The sequence below is a fragment of the Nerophis lumbriciformis genome, linkage group LG15, assembly GCF_033978685.3.
Source record: "Nerophis lumbriciformis linkage group LG15, RoL_Nlum_v2.1, whole genome shotgun sequence".
NCBI classification, from domain to species: domain Eukaryota; kingdom Metazoa; phylum Chordata; class Actinopteri; order Syngnathiformes; family Syngnathidae; genus Nerophis; species Nerophis lumbriciformis.
The window spans coordinates 32,721,101-32,741,184 of record NC_084562.2 but is presented as its reverse complement, the minus strand read 5'-3'; the positions used below and the strand labels follow the sequence as shown (position 1 = coordinate 32,741,184).

The following is a 20,084-nucleotide window of genomic DNA, read 5'->3' as shown; positions in this document are numbered from 1 at the left end:
AAAACATTTCATTGAAGCAAATACATTTTCCAGTCATTGTATTAAAAACTTAAAAATTAACTGTCAAAGGTACACTTATTAATGACAAAAAAGTATATATTTTTTGGCAATTAATCACAATTAATTTTGAGTTAATTTTAACTATGAACTGGAATGTGGATTAAATATTTTAATCGTTTGACAGCCCTAATGTGTATGTGTATATATATATATATATATATATATATATATATATATATATATATATATATATATATATATATATATATATATATACATATATATATATATATATGTCTTGATAAGGTTATCCAAAAAATAGTGCTCGATACCGTAGTAGAGCGCAATATATGTATGTGTGGGGGAAAAAAAAAAAAAAAAATCACAAGACTATTTCATCTCTACAGGCCTGTTTCATGAGGGGGGGTACCCTCAATCGTCAGGAGATTTTAATGGGAGCATTCGCATACCATGGTTTATATAGGGCACAGAGTGGGTGGGTACAGGCTGGCCTAGGGGCGTGGTGATTGGCTCATGTGTTACCTAGGAGGTGTTTCCGTCTATGGCGGCATGTTGTTACAATTTCGCTGCGCTTGTTGAGGGATGACAGGTCTGGACGGTAAATAATAAACAGCTTCTCTTTCAAGCATAGGTTGCATCTTTTATTACCACTATTGTAAGGTGTGCTGGATGCAAGAATTTGCCATGTTATTGAATATTCAACATTATTGTCTTTGAGGTCCCAAATGTGTTTGCTGGGTTCTGTGGTATTTCGCAGGTTTTTGTTCCTGAAAGAAGCCTTGTGATTGTTCCATCTGGTTTTGAATTCACCCTCGGTTAATCCTACATATGTGTCGGATGTGTTAATGTCCTTGCGTATTACCTTAGATTGGTAGACAACTGATGTTTGTAAGCATCCCCCGTTGAGGGGGCAATCAGGTTTCTTTCGACAGTTACATGCTTTGTTGGTTTTGGAGTCGCGATTGAAGCCAACAAGCAAACCGTCAACTTCCTTGACGTCACTTTCAACCTGAGAAATAACAGCTACCAACCATTCACGAAACCCAACACAACACTCCAATACGTGCACCATGACAGCAACCACCCACCCACCACCACGAAAAGAATACCTACCGGAATCAATAAAAGGCTATCGATGCTGTCATCTAGCAAAGCTGAATTTGACCAAGCAACCCCCCCGTACCAAAAAGCCCTTGATGAAAGCGGATACAATTTCACCCTCACCTATGAACGTACGCCAGGAAACCAGCCAAAAAAGAACAGAAAACGAAACGACATCATCTGGTACAACCCCCCATACAGCAAAAACGTCTCAACGAACATTGGACACAAATTCCTCAATCTGATTGACAAACACTTTCCCAAAGACAACAACCTAAGAAAAGTATTCAACAAGAACAACATTAAATTGAGCTACAGCTGCATGAACAATATACGACAAATCATCTCAAACCACAACAAAACAATTGCAAATGAGCCGTCGACCCCCAGTCAGAGCGACTCCAAAACCAACAAAGCATGTAACTGTCGAAAGAAACCTGATTGCCCCCTCAACGGGGGATGCTTACAAACATCAGTTGTCTACCAATCTAAGGTAATACGCAAGGACATTAACACATCCGACACATATGTAGGATTAACCGAGGGTGAATTCAAAACCAGATGGAACAATCACAAGGCTTCTTTCAGGAACCAAAACCTGCGAAATACCACAGAACTCAGCAAACACATTTGGGACCTCAAAGACAATAATGTTGAATATTCAATAACATGGCAAATTCTTGCATCCAGCACACCTTACAATAGTGGTAATAAAAGATGCAACCTATGCTTGAAAGAGAAGCTGTTTATTATTTACCGTCCAGACCTGTCATCCCTCAACAAGCGCAGCGAAATTGTAACAACATGCCGCCATAGACGGAAACACCTCCTAGGTAACACATGAGCCAATCACCACCCACTCTGTGCCCTATATAAACCATGGTATGCGAATGCTCCCATTAAAATCTCCTGACGATTGAGGGTACCCCCCCTCATGAAACAGGCCTGTAGAGATGAAATAGTCTTGTGATTTTTTTTTTTTCCCACACATACATATATATATATATATATATATATATATATATATATATATATATATATATATATATATATATATATATATATATATATATATATATACAGTCGTGGTCAAAAGTGTACATACACTTGAGAAGGACATAATGTCATGGCTGTCTTGAGTTTCCAATAATTTCTACAACTCTTATTTTTTTGTGATAGAGTGATTGGAGCACATACTTGTTGGTCACAAAAAACATTCATGAAGTTTGGTTCTTTTATGAATTTATTATGGGTCTACTGAAAATGTGACCAAATCTGCTGGGTCGAAAGTATACATACAGCAATGTTAATATTTGGTTACTTGTCCCATGGCAAGTTTCACTGCAATAAGGCACTTTTGGTAGCCATCCACAAGCTTCTGGCAAGCTTCTGGTTGAATTTTTGACCACTCTTCTTGACAAAATTAGTGCAGTTCAGCTAAATGTGTTGGTTTTCTGACATGGACTTGTTTCTTCAGCATTATCCACACATTTAAGTCAGGACTTTAGGAAGGCCATTCTATAACCTTCATTCTTGCCTGATTTAGCCATTCCTTTACCACTTTTGACGTGTGTTTGGGGTCATTGTCCTGTTGGAACACCCAACTGCACCCAAGACCCAACCTCGTGCACCTGGGGATAGGTTGATTGGAACTACTATTTTTTATTTTATTTAGCCTTTATTTAACCAGGTAACATCCCATTGAGATCAAAGATCTCTTTTCCAAGGGAGACCTGGCCAAGAGGGCAGCAGCAAGGTTACATTAAAAACAGTAAACAAATACATAAAACATCACATTTACAACATTAAAACTTGCTCACATGACATGTGCATACAGACAAGGTAGACTGCAGTCCTTTCACAGAAGCTTTAAACTCATTCAACGTATCAAATCAAATCAAATCAACTTTATTTATAGAGCACATTTAAAATTTACCACAGGGGTAGCCAAAGTGCTGTACAATGAGCAGGTTAAAAGATAAAACGAGTACCGAGCAAACACAACACAACACAAACAGAACACGATAAAAAATAAATAATTAAAATAGAATTAATAAAAACATAAAAACATAAAAACAGGATCACAGCAGGTGTATTATGGGGCACCATTGCAGGATGGATATCACTCAGTGTTAAAAGCCATGGAATAAAAGTATGTTTTTAAGAGAGATTTAAAAACAGGAAGAGAGGAGGCTTGTCTAACACTCAGGGGTAGGTCGTTCCAGAGCTTGGGAGCAGCAACGGCGAAAGCTCTGTCACCTCTAAGCTTCAGCCTTGTGTCAGGGACCGTCAACAGCAGCTGATCGGCTGATCTTAAGGATCGGGTGGGGCAGTAAGGCTGAAGGAGGTCGGAGAGATAGGTTGGCGCGAGGTTGTTTCGACATTTAAAAACAAATAAAAGGAGTTTAAAATGTATTCGGTAACGCACAGGGAGCCAGTGAAGGCACGCTAAAATAGGGGTGATGTGCTCACGTCTGCGGGTCTGTGTTAGCAGACAAGCAGCAGAGTTCTGCACGAGCTGCAGGCGGGCGAGGGAGGCCTGGCTAATGCCAACATACAGGGCATTACAATAATCAAGACGAGTCGAGATAAAAGCGTGGATTAATTTCTCAAGATCATGTCTTGATAGAAGCGGTTTCACTTTCGCTATTTGGCGTAATTGATAAAAGCTTAACGTAACAAGGGTTTAAAGTTTAATATTCGATTGTAGGTTATTCCAAGCCTTTGGTGCTGAAAACCTAAGTGCTTTCTTGCCCAGTTCATTGTTGACTAAATTGTCCCTAGTGTGTGAATGTGAGTGTGAATGTTGTCTGTCTATCTGTGTTGGCCCTGTGATGAGGTGGCGACTTGTCCAGGGTGTACACCGCCTTCCGCCCGAATGCAGCTGAGATAGGCTTCAGCACCCCCCGCGACCTTGATAGGGACAAGCGGTAGAAAATGGATGGATAACAAATTAATAACAAAGTATTAGATTCTGAGCATAATCTGGATCATGTATGCCATGTTACCTTACATTTACCCGATGACACTGAACTTCTCTACAGGTAAAAGCCAGTAAATTAGAATATTTTGAAAAACTTGATTTATTTCAGTAATTGCATTCAAAAGGTGTAACTTGTACATTATATTTATTCATTGCACACAGACTGATGCATTCAAATGTTTATTTCATTTAATTTTGATGATTTGAAGTGGCAACAAATGAAAATCCAAAATTCCGTGTGTCACAAAATTAGAATATTACTTAAGGCTAATACAAAAAAGGGATTTTTAGAAATGTTGGCCAACTGAAAAGTATGAAAATGAAAAATATGAGCATGTACAATACTCAATACTTGGTTGGAGCTCCTTTTGCCTCAATTACTGCGTTAATGCGGCGTGGCATGGAGTCGATGAGTTTCTGGCACTGCTCAGGTGTTATGAGAGCCCAGGTTGCTCTGATAGTGGCCTTCAACTCTTCTGCGTTTTTGGGTCTGGCATTCTGCATCTTCCTTTTCACAATACCCCACAGATTTTCTATGGGGCTAAGGTCAGGGGAGTTGGCGGGCCAATTTAGAACAGAAATACCATGGTCCGTAAACCAGGCACGGGTAGATTTTGCGCTGTGTGCAGGCGCCAAGTCCTGTTGGAACTTGAAATCTCCATCTCCATAGAGCAGGTCAGCAGCAGGAAGCATGAAGTGCTCTAAAACTTGCTGGTAGACGGCTGCGTTGACCCTGGATCTCAGGAAACAGAGTGGACCGACACAAGCAGATGACATGGCACCCCAAACCATCACCCAACCATGCAAATTTTGCATTTCCTTTGGAAATCGAGGTCCCAGAGTCTGGAGGAAGACAGGAGAGGCACAGGATCCACGTTGCCTGAAGTCTAGTGTAAAGTTTCCACCATCAGTGATGGTTTGGGGTGCCATGTCATCTGCTGGTGTCGGTCCACTCTGTTTCCTGAGATCCAGGGTCAACGCAGCCGTCTACCAGCAAGTCTTAGAGCACTTCATGCTTCCTGCTGCTGACCTGCTCTATGGAGATGGAGATTTCAAGTTCCAACAGGACTTGGCGCCTGCACACAGCGCAAAATCTACCCGTGCCTGGTTTACGGACCATGGTATTTCTGTTCTAAATTGGCCCGCCAACTCCCCTGACCTTAGCCCCATAGAAAATCTGTGGGGTATTGTGAAAAGGAAGATGCAGAATGCCAGACCCAAAAACGCAGAAGAGTTGAAGGCCACTATCAAAGCAACCTGGGCTCTCATAACACCTGAGCAGTGCCAGAAACTCATCGACTCCATGCCACGCCGCATTAACGCAGTAATTGAGGCAAAAGGAGCTCCAACCAAGTATTGAGTATTGTACATGCTCATATTTTTCATTTTCATACTTTTCAGTTGGCCAACATTTCTAAAAATCCCTTTTTTGTATTAGCCTTACACAATATTCTAATTTTGTGACACACGGAATTTTGGATTTTCATTTGTTGCCACTTCAAATCATCAAAATTAAATGAAATAAACATTTGAATGCATCAGTCTGTGTGCAATGAATAAATATAATGTACAAGTTACACCTTTTCAATGCAATTACTGAAATAAATCAAGTTTTTCAAAATATTCTAATTTACTGGCTTTTACCTGTATGTGTGTATGCTAACGGCCCAGCCTCCACCCACAAAGACAACGAGTGAATGACTGACAAGAGGGTTCACTCTGTTTGTTTCCTTCCTCATAGAACAAACGTGAGACCGATGAAAAACCTGAAACCTCTTGTGACCTGTTTTGAAGCGACAGATGAGCAAAACAAAAATGCATGGACATGACACTTTATCTTTTGGCAGGAGGTTATGTATTCGCTGGGGCTTGTTGTTCTGTCTGTTCGTTAACAACATAGCTCAAAAAGTTATGGGCGAAAACATTCATGAAATGCCAGAATTTCTATTTTGGGTATGAGCAGGATTTTTTAAAATAATTATTTACTTTTGGCAGAGGTCTGCGCTCTCCGAGTGCTTTTGTAGTGATTGTTGTATTAGGGATGTGCTGATTTGATACTCTGGGTTGGCTCGCCAATTATAAAAAAAATATATAACCCAGTCCGATTCGATCCAAAAGCCCACCTATCTGTATTGGATTGATATTGATAAAAATTGGTATTGGGCCTTCCCCTAGTTGTTGTTCTGATGACCTATTTTTCTTCCGCAGCTGCAAACTTTAATCCAGTCTGCTGATCCTGGGGCCGACTACAGGATCGACAGAGCACTCAATGAGGCCTGTGAATCTGTCATCCAGACGGCCTGCAAACATATTCGCAATGGAGACCCGATGTAAGGAAACACACATGCACGCACACAATATATATTTCTGAAATATAATTTCAAATATATAATATATTGTTCACGAGTGAGGGAAGAGTGGATCGTGAGATCGACAGGCGGATCGGTGCGGCATCTTCAGTAATGCGGACGCTGTATCGATCCGTTGTGGTGAAGAAGGAGCTGAGCCAGAAGGCAAAGCTCTCGATTTACCGGTCGATCTACGTTCCCATCCTCACCTATGGTCATGAGCTTTGGGTCATGACCGAAAGGACAAGATCACGGGTACAAGCGGCCCAAATGAGTTTCCTCCGCCGGGTGGCGGGGCTCTCCCTTAGAGATAGGGTGAGAAGCTCTGTCATCCGGGGGGAGCTCAAAGTAAAGCCGCTGCTCCTCCATATCGAGAGGAGCCAGATGAGGTGGTTCGGGCATCTGGTCAGGATGCCACCCGAACGCCTCCCTCGGGAGGTGTTTCGGGCACGTCCGACCGGTAGGAGGCCACGGGGAAGACCCAGGACACGTTGGGAAGACTATGTCTCCCGGCTGGCCTGGGAACGCCTCGGGATCCCCCGGGAGGAGCTGGACGAAGTGGCTGGGGAGAGGAAAGTCTGGGCTTCCCTGCTTAGGCTGCTGCCCCCGCGACCCGACCTCGGATAAGCGGAAGAAGATGGATGGATGGATGGATAATTTCAAATAACTGATTTTAACTTCCCATTTTGTGTGTGTAGGATCTTGTCTTGTCTGATGGAGCATCTGTACACGGAGAAAATGGTGGAGGACTGTGAGCATAGGCTGTTGGAGCTGCAGTATTTCATATCCAGGGACTGGAAGTGAGTGTGTCTTCTGTGGCTTGACTTTAGAACAGAGCTCTTGATACTTTTTCCATCAGGGGCCAGCGGATAAAGAAAAATAGAAGGATATTGGGGGTCACTTTGATATTTTTCACTATTTGTTTTTTATTTACCACACAAAAAACAAACAGTTAAATATACTTATATGTATACTGTATACCAGGCGTGTCACACTTATTTTAGCTCAGGGCCCACATGGAGGGAAATCTATTCTCAAGTGGTGAATTAATGGCATGATAACTTACAAATAAAGACAACTTCAGATTGTTTTTTTTGTTTAAAATTATACCAAGCACATTCTGAAACTGTACATATTATTTTTACACTTACATACCCCGAAAAGGGATAAGCGGTAGAAAATGGATGGATGGATGGATGTTGCGATTAATAGTTTTCTATCTTCATTAATCGTTAATTATACTTTCTGAATAAATTATGTGATTAAGTTCATCAGTCAAATAGGAGGAATTGAGTCTGCCAGAGTTTTAAAATGCTCCCATTGGTGTTAATTGTTAATCTGGGAGAAGATGAAATTAATAATTATATCAAAATCAAATTACAGGATGTTATTAATATCATTTACAAATTTTCCTCAGCTGATGTACAGCATAATGTGGTTTATTCTGTACATACAGGTAAAAGCCAGTAAATTAGAATATTTTGAAAAACTTGATTTATTTCAGTAATTGCATTCAAAAGGTGTAACTTGTACATTATATTTATTCATTGCACACAGACTGATGCATTCAAATGTTTATTTCATTTAATTTTGATGATTTGAAGTGGCAACAAATGAAAATCCAAAATTCCGTGTGTCACAAAATTAGAATATTACTTAAGGCTAATACAAAAAAGGGATTTTTAGAAATGTTGGCCAACTGAAAAGTATGAAAATGAAAAATATGAGCATGTACAATACTCAATACTTGGTTGGAGCTCCTTTTGCCTCAATTACTGCGTTAATGCGGCGTGGCATGGAGTCGATGAGTTTCTGGCACTGCTCAGGTGTTATGAGAGCCCAGGTTGCTCTGATAGTGGCCTTCAACTCTTCTGCGTTTTTGGGTCTGGCATTCTGCATCTTCCTTTTCACAATACCCCACAGATTTTCTATGGGGCTAAGGTCAGGGGAGTTGGCGGGCCAATTTAGAACAGAAATGCCATGGTCCGTAAACCAGGCACGGGTAGATTTTGCGCTGTGTGCAGGCGCCAAGTCCTGTTGGAACTTGAAATCTCCATCTCCATAGAGCAGGTCAGCAGCAGGAAGCATGAAGTGCTCTAAAACTTGCTGGTAGACGGCTGCGTTGACCCTGGATCTCAGGAAACAGAGTGGACCGACACCAGCAGATGACATGGCACCCCAAACCATCACCCAACCATGCAAATTTTGCATTTCCTTTGGAAATCGAGGTCCCAGAGTCTGGAGGAAGACAGGAGAGGCACAGGATCCACGTTGCCTGAAGTCTAGTGTAAAGTTTCCACCATCAGTGATGGTTTGGGGTGCCATGTCATCTGCTGGTGTCGGTCCACTCTGTTTCCTGAGATCCAGGGTCAACGCAGCCGTCTACCAGCAAGTTTTAGAGCACTTCATGCTTCCTGCTGCTGACCTGCTCTATGGAGATGGAGATTTCAAGTTCCAACAGGACTTGGCGCCTGCACACAGCGCAAAATCTACCCGTGCCTGGTTTACGGACCATGGTATTTCTGTTCTAAATTGGCCCGCCAACTCCCCTGACCTTAGCCCCATAGAAAATCTGTGGGGTATTGTGAAAAGGAAGATGCAGAATGCCAGACCCAAAAACGCAGAAGAGTTGAAGGCCACTATCAGAGCAACCTGGGCTCTCATAACACCTGAGCAGTGCCAGAAACTCATCGACTCCATGCCACGCCGCATTAACGCAGTAATTGAGGCAAAAGGAGCTCCAACCAAGTATTGAGTATTGTACATGCTCATATTTTTCATTTTCATAATTTTTCAGTTGGCCAACATTTCTAAAAATCCCTTTTTTGTATTAGCCTTAAGTAATATTCTAATTTTGTGACACACGGAATTTTGGATTTTCATTTGTTGCCACTTCAAATCATCAAAACTAAATGAAATAAACATTTGAATGCATCAGTCTGCGTGCAATGAATAAATATAATGTACAAGTTACACCTTTTGAATGCAATTACTGAAATAAATCAAGTTTTTCAAAATATTCTAATTTACTGGCTTTTACCTGTATGTCGCATCATCTACAACAAAACTTGTGAATGTTGACTAATTTCATTAATCACACAATAAGTTAGAAGGGTATACTTGTTATTTCAGCATTTTTATGTGCGCCCAGAAAATGTGTCCCCAGTCATAAGTTCTACACGAAATGTACAGATTATCAAATGCATTTATTTTGGTAGAAATGTCACAGGTTACATTACCAACATCTTTGAACCTAACAATCCACATTTTGTATATTATCACTCCAAAGACATGCACCTGGGGATAGGTTGATTGGCAACACTAAATTGGCCCTAGTGTGTGAATGTGAGTGGGAATGTTGTCTATCTATCTGTGTTGGCCCTGCGATGAGGTGGCGACTTGTCCAGGGTGTACCCCGCCTTTCGCCCGAGTGCAGCTGGGATAGGCTCCAGCACCCCAAGCGGTAGAAAATGGATGGATCAATAATTAGCAGCGTAAGTATGTAGTCTCCAAACGCGGAGGTGTTGCCTCTAGGGCACATAGCTCCCTCTGAAGTCATGCGAGCTTTAGCGAATGACTTCAGAGCATGGGACACAACGAATTGCTGGGACACATTTAGAACAACAGTTTCTTTCATTAAAACATTTCAGGTCAATTGTATACTTAGCAAACTCATCTCGCAGGCCAGATAAAACCTGGGCTGTACGTTTGACACCCCTGCTGTACACAGTATATAATAAAAGCCGATACCTCTGCTTTCTCTGATGATAACATTGCACATTTCAACCCATGCAGGGTTGTAATTTATCGTGGCAGACCGCCACAGCAAGATAAATGACACCACACCTTTAAAATATGTTTTTGTTTTTCTACATGAAAACAAATGTAAGTAATATATTGTATGAATGGATATACCGTATTTTCCGCACTATAAGGCGCACCGGATTATTAGCCGCACCTTCAATGAATTACATATTTCATAACTTTGTCCACCAATAAGCCGCCCCGGATTATAAGCCGCGCCTACGCTGCGCTAAAGGGAATGTCAAAAAAACAGTCAGATAGTTCAGTCAAACTTTAATAATATATTGAAAACCAGCGTTCTAACAACTCTGTCCCAAAATGTACGCAAATGTGCAATCACAAACATAGTAAAATTCAAAATGGTGTAGAGCAATAGCAACATAATGTTGCTCGAACGTTAATGTCACAACACACAAAATAAACATAGCGCTCACCTTCTGAAGTTATTCTTCATTCGTAAATCCTTCGAATTCTTCGTCTTCGGTGTCCGAATTGAAAAGTTGCGCAAGCGTGGTATCCAAAATGGCCGGTTCCGTCTCGTCGAAGTCATCGGAGTCAGTGTCGCTGTTGTTCTGTGAATCCTGCCTTCCGGAAAGCTCGGACCACAGTTGTGACCGAAATATCTGCCCAGGCATTTACGATCCACTGGCAAATGTTGGCGTATGTCGTCCGGCGCTGTCTGCCCGTCTTAGTGAAGGTGTGTTCGCCTTCGGAGCTGTGTGAAAAAAGCCACCCGGCCTCTTCGCGTAAACTTCCCTTAACCACTCGCTCATCTTTTCTTCATCCATCCATCCCTTCGAGTTAGCTTTTATGATGACGCCGGCTGGAAAGGTCTCTTTTGGCAAGGTCTTCCTTTTGAATATCACCATGGGTGGAAGTTAGCATGGCAAGCTAGAACCACAGTGAAGGATGACTTCTCATTCCCTGTGGTGCGAATATTCACCGTACGTGCTCCCGTTCCACAGTGCGGTTCACAGGAATATCAGTTGCTGTGAAATACGGTAGTAATCCGTGTGCGGATGGAGAGATTGCGTCTTTTTATGAACCGGATCCTTGTCGCTTAGTAGGAGCCATTTTGTGGTCTTTACAGATGTAAACAGGAAATGAAACGTACGGTGATATCCGCGCGTTTTTTCTTCTTCTTCCGGGGGCGGGTGGTTGCTTACAGTAGAAGAAGAAGCGCTTCCTGTTCTATGGGGGCGGGTGCTTTCTTGGCGGTTGCTTGCGTAGAAGAAGAAGCGCTTCCTGTTCTACCGGGAAAAAAGATGGCGGCTGTTTACCGAAGTTGCGAGATCGAAACTTTATGAAAATGAATCGTAATAAAGCGCACCGGGTTATAAGGCGCACTGTCAGCTTTTGAGAAAATGTGTGGTTTTTAGGTGCGCCTTATAGTGCGGAAAATACGGTACATCTCAAATATTATAAAAACGATCATGTATACCGGTACTTTTTTTTTTTTTTTTTTAAACTTGCATCTAAATTACCTGTCAGGTGCCCTACAGCTGGTTGCGCACCTAAATGGAGTTGGCACTCTGCAAATGTAAAGAGAGGAAGGTATTTTAAGTTAATAATGCATTTCTGGTTCAAGTTTGTGTAAACTACTCTAAATCTTTTGACATTACTACTGACAGTAACGTCTAACTTTATGCCGTGTGCATCTTTGAACCTCCGTTTTGGACGTCACTGTGTGGAGTGTGCATGTTATCTCTGTGCGTGCGTGGGTTTTCACCGGGTACTCCGGCTTTCTCCCACATTAAATACTTAAAAGCTGGCAGAAGTAGATCAGGCATGTGGCTTGACAGCGCGGTAACACCAGAGAAAGATCCAACACCACTAGGCGGAAGCAATCATCTTAAGAAGCCTGGTGTTGATTGCCTACAGGTGTGCTCAGCTTATGTTGCGCCATGGAGGGCAAGCACACAAACAAGGAAAAGCAGGGGTGCAATGACAAAAATGCAACAGTACCCCCTCCCTTACTGGACGCCGTCTGGCAGCTTACCCGGCTTTTCCGGAAACTTGTGATAGAAATCAGATAGAAGTGAGGGGTCAAGGATGAGCGAGCGGGAAACCCATGAGCGATCTTCAGGCCCATACCTTTCCCAGTCCACCAAGTACTGGAAACCCCTGCCCCTTCTTCTCACATCTAAAATGGGCTTGACAAAAAAAGCAGGATAACTGTCGATCAGCCTGGAAGGACGAGGAAGCACCTCGGGAGGGCTCAGGTCACAGGAGGCTACAGGTATAAGAAGAGAAACATGGAACACAGGATGTATCCTCAGATCTTCTGGAAGACGAAGCTGGACTGAAGTGGGGAAGATGATGCGTTCCACTGGGTAGGGTCCAATAAACCTGAAGTTTACGAGAGTCTGTGTACAACGGTAGGTCTCTGGTGGACAGCCACACCCTCTGACCAAGCCTGTGCTCCTTTGCAGGGAGACATTGACAATTTGCCAATTATTGGCTACGCTCAGAGGTGCGGGAGAGGGCAGCCAGGCGTGTGCGTCGTAGATGAGTGGCGACTGATGGTATGGCAACCTTTGACTCCAGAAATGGGAAAGCAGGTGGCCGAAAACCGCAGGCAACGTGGAAGGCAGAGACCCCTGTGGCAGAACTAACCAGGAAGTTTTGAGCATAGCTGAAAGACCATGAAGCGGGTTGCTGGTGGCAGACGCAGCGTATAGTGGCCTCCAAGTCTTGGTTTGTTCGCTCCGTATGGCCTGTGGATGGTAACCTGAAGACAAGCTCTGTGATGCTCTGAGGGACTTGCAGAAAACCTTCCAGACTGCAGACGAAAATTGTGGACCCCTGTCAGAGACCATATCAATCGGGATGATGTGCAACCGGAACACATCTTGAGTCAAGTGGTTGGTTGTCTCCAGGGTCGACAGTAGCTTAGGTAGAGCTGCAAAATGTGCCATCTTTGAAAAGCGGTCCACCATGGTAAGAATTACTGTGTTGCCATTGGAAGGCTGAAGTCCCGTAACAAATTCCAAAGCGATATGTGACCTCCAAAAGTCCAGCAGGAACCTGATGAGAAAACTTGCGGGCACAGACGGAGCAAGCGGACACAAATTCTCTAGCATCCCTTCTCATGAAAAGCCACCAAAAATTGTGCACCAGAAGAAAAAAAGTCCGATTTACTCTCAGATAGTAGGCCGGTTTGGAGCTGTGCGCCCAGGACAGCACTTTAGAACGAAGTTCAGGTGTCACATACAGCCGACTTGCAGGACAGGCGGCGGGTGCCGTGCAACGTTTAAGTGCCTCTTCCACTTCCTTCTCCCCACTCCACTGAAGGCCTCCGGAAATACGTAAACATGGAACAACAGTCTCTGGGGGTGGCGTCGTCCACTGCCTGGGAGTGCAATCTAGATAGGGTGTCAGACTTGCCATTTTGGGATACGGTAGTCAGAGAGAAGTTGAATTGGGACAGGAAAAGAGCCCACTGTGCTTGTCTGGACTTTAGCCTCTGGCCAGAGCGCAAGTATGCCAAGTTCTTGCGGTCAGTGTAGATGGTAAATGGTTTCTGTGAGCCCTCCAGCAAGTGCCTCCATTCCTGCAGAGCCAACACAATGGCCAGGAGTTCCCCATTTCCAATATCATAATTGATCTCTGCTGGTATCAGGCGACAGAAGAAGAAGGTGCAGGGGTGCAGTTCGCCAGTGGTGGAGTCGCACTGGGAAAGGACGGCCCCCACTGCAGAGTCCGAAGCGTCAACCTCGACAAAAAAGGTAGAAGCAATATCAGGATGAGCCAAAACTGTAGCAGAAGTAAATAATTATTTGAGCATAGCAAAAGCTATGTTAACTTCTGGGGCCCAGTACAGAATCTTAGTCGATGTCAAAAGCAGCGCGACCCGACTATAATCGCGGATGAACCGACGATAGAAATTAGCTAAGCCAAGAAATTGCTGCAAAAGCTTCCCAGATGTAAGAGTGGGCCAATCGACCACTGCCTGAATCATAGCCGGATCGGGTCTAAGCGGTCCTTGCTCCACTACAAACCCCAAAAAGGGCACAGACGAAACATGAAACTCGCACTTTTCTGCCTTGACAAATAATTCATTCTCCAACAGCCGTTGAAGAATAAGGCAGACCTGCTGAATATGTTCCTTAAGCCAGTGGTTCTCAAACTTTTTTTGTCATCCCCCACTTTGGACAAGGGGGAGTTTTCAAGCCCCACCTGCCCCCATCGCCCCAACAGAGCGCTAATGCCAAGCTTTAACATTTTCAAATTTATTGAACATCAAGTTGTATACATTCGAACTCAATAACATAAAATAACATTAAGTTCAATAATAAATAAAATAACTGTGCAGCTGTGGTATAACTTGCATCAAGTTCAATAATAAATAAAATAACGTCCATCAAGTTCAATAATAAATAAAACAAAAGTGTTATAACTTGCATCAAGTTCAATAATAAATCAAAAAAACTGTTATAACTTGCATCAAGTTCAATAATAAATCAAAAAAAGTGTTATAACTTGCATCACGTTCAATAATAAATCAAAAAAAGTGTTATAACTTGCATCAAGTTCAATAATAAATCAAATAAAAGTGTTATAACTTGCATCAAGTTCAATAATAAATCAAAAAAAGTGTTATAACTTGCATCACGTTCAATAATAAATCAAAAAAAGTGTTATAACTTGCATCAAGTTCAATAATAAATCAAATAAAAGTGTTATAACTTACATCAAGTTCAATAATAAATAAAAAAAAGTGTTATAACTTGCATCAAGTTCAATAATAAATCAAAAAGTGTTATAACTTGCATCATGTTCAATAATAAATCAAAAAAAGTGTTATAACTTGCATCAAGTTCAATAATAAATCAAATAAAAGTGTTATAACTTACATCAAGTTCAATAATAAATAAAAAAAGTGTTATAACTTGCATCAAGTTCAATAATAAATTTAAAAAAAGTGTTATAACTTGCATCAAGTTCAATAATAAATCAAATAAAAGTGTTATAACTTACATCAAGTTCAATAATAAATAAAAAAAGTGTTATAACTTGCATCAAGTTCAATAATAAATCAAAAAGTGTTATAACTTGCATCACGTTCAATAATAAATCAAAAAAAGTGTTATAACTTGCATCAAGTTCAATAATAAATCAAATAACTTGCATCAAGTTCAATAATAAATCAAAAAAAGTGTTATAACTTGCATCAAGTTCAATAATAAATAAAACAAAAGTGTTATAACTTGCATCAAGTTCAATAATAATAAAAAGTGTTATAACTTGCATCAAGTTCAATAATAAATCAAATAAAAGTGTTATAACTTGCATCACGTTCAATAATAAATCAAAAAAAAGTGTTATAACTTGCATCAAGTTCAATAATAAATCAAATAAAAGTGTTATAACTTACATCAAGTTCAATAATAAAAAAAAAAAAGTGTTATAACTTGCATCAAGTTCAATAATAAATAAAAAAGTGTTATAACTTGCATCACGTTCAATAATAAATCAAAAAAAGTGTTATAACTTGCATCACGTTCAATAATAAATCAAAAAAAAGTGTTATAACTTGCATCAAGTTCAATAATAAATCAAATAAAAGTGTTATAACTTACATCAAGTTCAATAATAAATAAAAAAAAGTGTTATAACTTGCATCAAGTTCAATAATAAATCAAAAAGTGTTATAACTTGCATCACGTTCAATAATAAATCAAAAAAAGTGTTATAACTTGCATCAAGTTCAATAATAAATCAAATAACTTGCATCAAGTTCAATAATAAATCAAAAAAAGTGTTATAACTTGCATCAAGTTCAATAATAAATAAAACAAAAGTGTTATAACTTGCATCAAGTTCAATAATAAATCAAATAACTTGCATCAAGTTCAATAATAAATACAATAAAAGTGCCTCTTTGCAAAAAAAAAAAGGAGGAGCTATGCATTTGGCAAGACAGGGCAAGTGACAGCACTTTCCCCCAGGAGAGCCACCTTGCTTCACTGTGAAACAGCACGGCTGTATGATCAGCTCCCATTTCCTCACACAGTGCAGAGAACAGTCGCGCTTTCAGTGGTCGTGTTTTGATCAAATTTACCGCGCTCACAACATCTGTTAAAACCTCATTGAGTTCGGGGCTGAGCTGCCTTGACGCGAGTGCTTCCCGGTGAATGACACAGTGTGTGCCCGTCACATTTTTGTTTCTCTGCAGGCGCTGGCTCTGGCTTGACGACCTTTGAGGTGCGAGTCACAAATGTATATATTTGTGTAATTGTGATCCACACATTAGCCTGCTACCCATCCGCGCGAAAGTTTGTTCCGCTTAGCCCCGCCCCCATTAGTTACTGTTGCTATGTCTGTCAAACTTTCGCTCGTACCGAGAAATATAAAGCCTACAGTAAAAATAAGTACCGGTAATTTCCATTTATTTATATAGCGGATTTCACAGACAGAATCACAAAGTGATTTACAGTGTGTATAGAAAATGAAAGCATAGTAAAAAAAATAATCTAAGAATATCCATCCATCCATTTTCTACCGCTTATTCCCTTTGGAGTCGCGGGGGGCGCTGGAGCCTATCTCAGCTACAATCGGGCGGAAGGCGGGGTACACCCTGGACAAGTCGCCACCTCATCGCAGGGCCAACACAGATAGACAGACAACATTCACACTCACATCCACACACTAGGGCCAATTTAGTGTTGCCAATCAACTTATCCCCAGATATCTAAGAATATAATAATTAAAAAAAAAAATTTAAAGTGAAATTTCCTCCCGTTCCTCCACACTTTGAGAAACGCTGCCTTAAGCGTAGAAAAAAAATTAATATATTGTCAAGATATAATGAACAAACAAAAAGTGGCCGAGCATATGCCTAAGTGCGTCATTAATAAGGCCCTGGAAGACAACAGGAGCATTTGATAATCCAAATGGCATTACTAAATATTCGAAGTGCCTTCCACTCATCGCTCTTCCTGATGCGAAGAAGACAATAGGCATTACGAAGGTCTAATTTTGTGAAATATTTAGCTTGATGAAGGGAACTAAGAGCAGAGTCTAGCAAGGGTAGAGGATACTTATTCTTGAGCGCAGGAAAGTTGATACAGGGTCGAAGAGACCCATCCTTCTTTTCTATGAAAAAAAATCTTGTAGTTAATAGGAGGAAGGGCGGATTAAACCCGAAACGAGGGATGTAGAAATATATTGCTCGAGTGTTTCACGCTCAAGGAGGGAGATATTATACAGGCGCGATGCTGGCAATGCAACACCCTGGAGAAGGTCAATACTACAGTCAGTGTGGCGGGAGGGACATGGTGCGATCTTTACTAAACACCTGACGGAGATCATGATACATTGAGGGAACGATAGAGAGGTTGATATTTTCAGCTGTGAAATCACAGAGGGCAGGTGTGCGTGGACAAGCTGAGCGAAGACACTGCGACAAAGCTCCAATTAGTCATTGTGAGTTTGTGCCAGTCAATATGAGGTTTATTTGAAGCAAGTCAGATAAGCCCAAGAACTACCGGCGCAGGGCGGGATGGAATAACAAAAAATCTGAAAATCAGAGAGACGCAGAGTGAGGGATTCAGATTTTAGTTTTACACTGGCCAGATGGCGCCCATCAACCGGTTGGACCACTTTGGGGACTGTTCATGTACACAGGTATGTTGTGGACCTTGACAAAATGTTCATTTAGAAAACAATCATCAGCCCCAGAGTCAATGAACACATTTATATTATTTTTATTACACCTATTATTATTTTTGTCTTTGTTACAGCAAATAACATTATTACCAGCAGCTTTTCGCTTCCAATGATCTAAACAAACACGTAATAACTAATACATATTTTAGCACATGTACCTAAAACAATACCTCTAAACAATTGAAAAACTTGCAATACAGTGAGACCCTGATAAGTGAACCACAATATGGGGAGGGAGCACTCTTGTTTAGATTTTTTTTTAAACCCTCCTTAGAAATGCCATGTGTCATTTGATTTTTGTTGATAAGCCAATTAGACATCGACCGATGTGTTTTTTTCAGGGCTGATACCGATTATTATTATCAAGGAGGCCGATAACCGATACGGTATTTGGAGCCAATATTTATTTGCAGTAAAACTTAGCTAAACAAGACTTGTATAAGTCAGTAAACAGCTAGACAAGGTTTTAAGTTGTTTATTAAAACCTTTTTTTTTTTAGGAAACGTCGGACAAGTAGCGACACATTGTTTTATGTTGTTATTTATTTATCACCTAAAAAACATCAGGAGATTTCAGAAACACTTTTATGACATGGATCTAATGCTGCGAGTGAGTGGAGCATCCACATTTGCATTTTAAAATATAATTGTAAAGTCTCCTGGGAAAATTGGTAAAAATATGGCATTTTTAAATAAAAAAATATAATATACGTCAAAATACCAAATATCGACACCGATAATCAGCCCGGCTGATAATCGGTCAATCTTTAAAGCCAATTCAAAACAAGCTATGGGTCGCAAATGGCCCCCAGGCTGCACTTTGGACATCCCTGCTTTAAGGCTTTGTTGAAAATGTATGATCTTTCATCCAAAAGGATTCTTTAGTTTTTAACTTTAAGTGCAGAGTTTCCCTTTTTACGTCTTTGGTGGGTGTGTCCCCCAGGGGTGGTCACGACAGGGTGGTTGTTGTTGCCGGGTGTGGCTGGTTAAAAAGCATCCTGCATACCAATATGTTGTTCACCTCTGTGGTAGAAAAACAGCTCGTTAGTGGACATTCTTCCCGTAGAATGAGACAATCTTTTTAGTTTAACATACATGGTTGCTTTCACACGTCTTTCAAGCCAGCGGTCCTTCTTATCTAGAATTTGGACATTATTACCCTCAAAGGAGTATACAGGTAAAAGCCAGTAAATTAGAATATTTTGAAAAACTTGATTTATTTCAGTAATTGCATTCAAAATGTGTAACTTGTACATTATATTTATTCATTGCACACAGACTGATGCATTCAAATGTTTATTTCATTTAATTTTGATGATTTGAAGTGGCAACAAATGAAAATCCAAAATTCCGTGTGTCACAAAATTAGAATATTACTTAAGGCTAATACAAAAAAGGGATTTTTAGAAATGTTGGCCAACTGAAAAGTATGAAAATGAAAAATATGAGCATGTACAATACTCAATACTTGGTTGGAGCTCCTTTTGCCTCAATTACTGCGTTAATGCGGCGTGGCATGGAGTCGATGAGTTTCTGGCACTGCTCAGGTGTTATGAGAGCCCAGGTTGCTCTGATAGTGGCCTTCAACTCTTCTGCGTTTTTGGGTCTGGCATTCTGCATCTTCCTTTTCACAATACCCCACAGATTTTCTATGGGGCTAAGGTCAGGGGAGTTGGCGGGCCAATTTAGAACAGAAATAACATGGTCCGTAAACCAGGCACGGGTAGATTTTGCGCTGTGTGCAGGCGCCAAGTCCTGTTGGAACTTGAAATCTCCATCTCCATAGAGCAGGTCAGCAGCAGGAAGCATGAAGTGCTCTAAAACTTGCTGGTAGACGGCTGCGTTGACCCTGGATCTCAGGAAACAGAGTGGACCGACACCAGCAGATGACATGGCACCCCAAACCATCACTGATGGTGGAAACTTCACACTAGACTTCAGGCAACGTGGATCCTGTGCCTCTCCTGTCTTCCTCCAGACTCTGGGACCTCGATTTCCAAAGGAAATGCAAAATTTGCATGGTTGGGTGATGGTTTGGGGTGCCATGTCATCTGCTGGTGTCGGTCCACTCTGTTTCCTGAGATCCAGGTTCAACGCAGCCGTCTACCAGCAAGTTTTAGAGCACTTCATGCTTCCTGCTGCTGACCTGCTCTATGG

General features: G+C 41.2%; 1 protein-coding gene across 2 annotated transcripts in view; it reads left to right on the top strand.

Moving 5' to 3' along the window:
* LOC133616052 (Golgi apparatus protein 1-like) overlaps window positions 1–20,084 on the top strand; it is a 139,847-nt gene that overhangs the window by 60,220 nt on the left and 59,543 nt on the right. For both annotated transcript variants that reach the window (XM_061975070.1, XM_061975069.1), the window contains exons 9-10: window positions 6,314–6,435; window positions 7,152–7,253. In XM_061975070.1, the coding sequence (XP_061831054.1) occupies window positions 6,314–6,435; window positions 7,152–7,253 (224 nt within the window). The remainder of the gene's footprint in view (window positions 1–6,313; window positions 6,436–7,151; window positions 7,254–20,084) is intronic.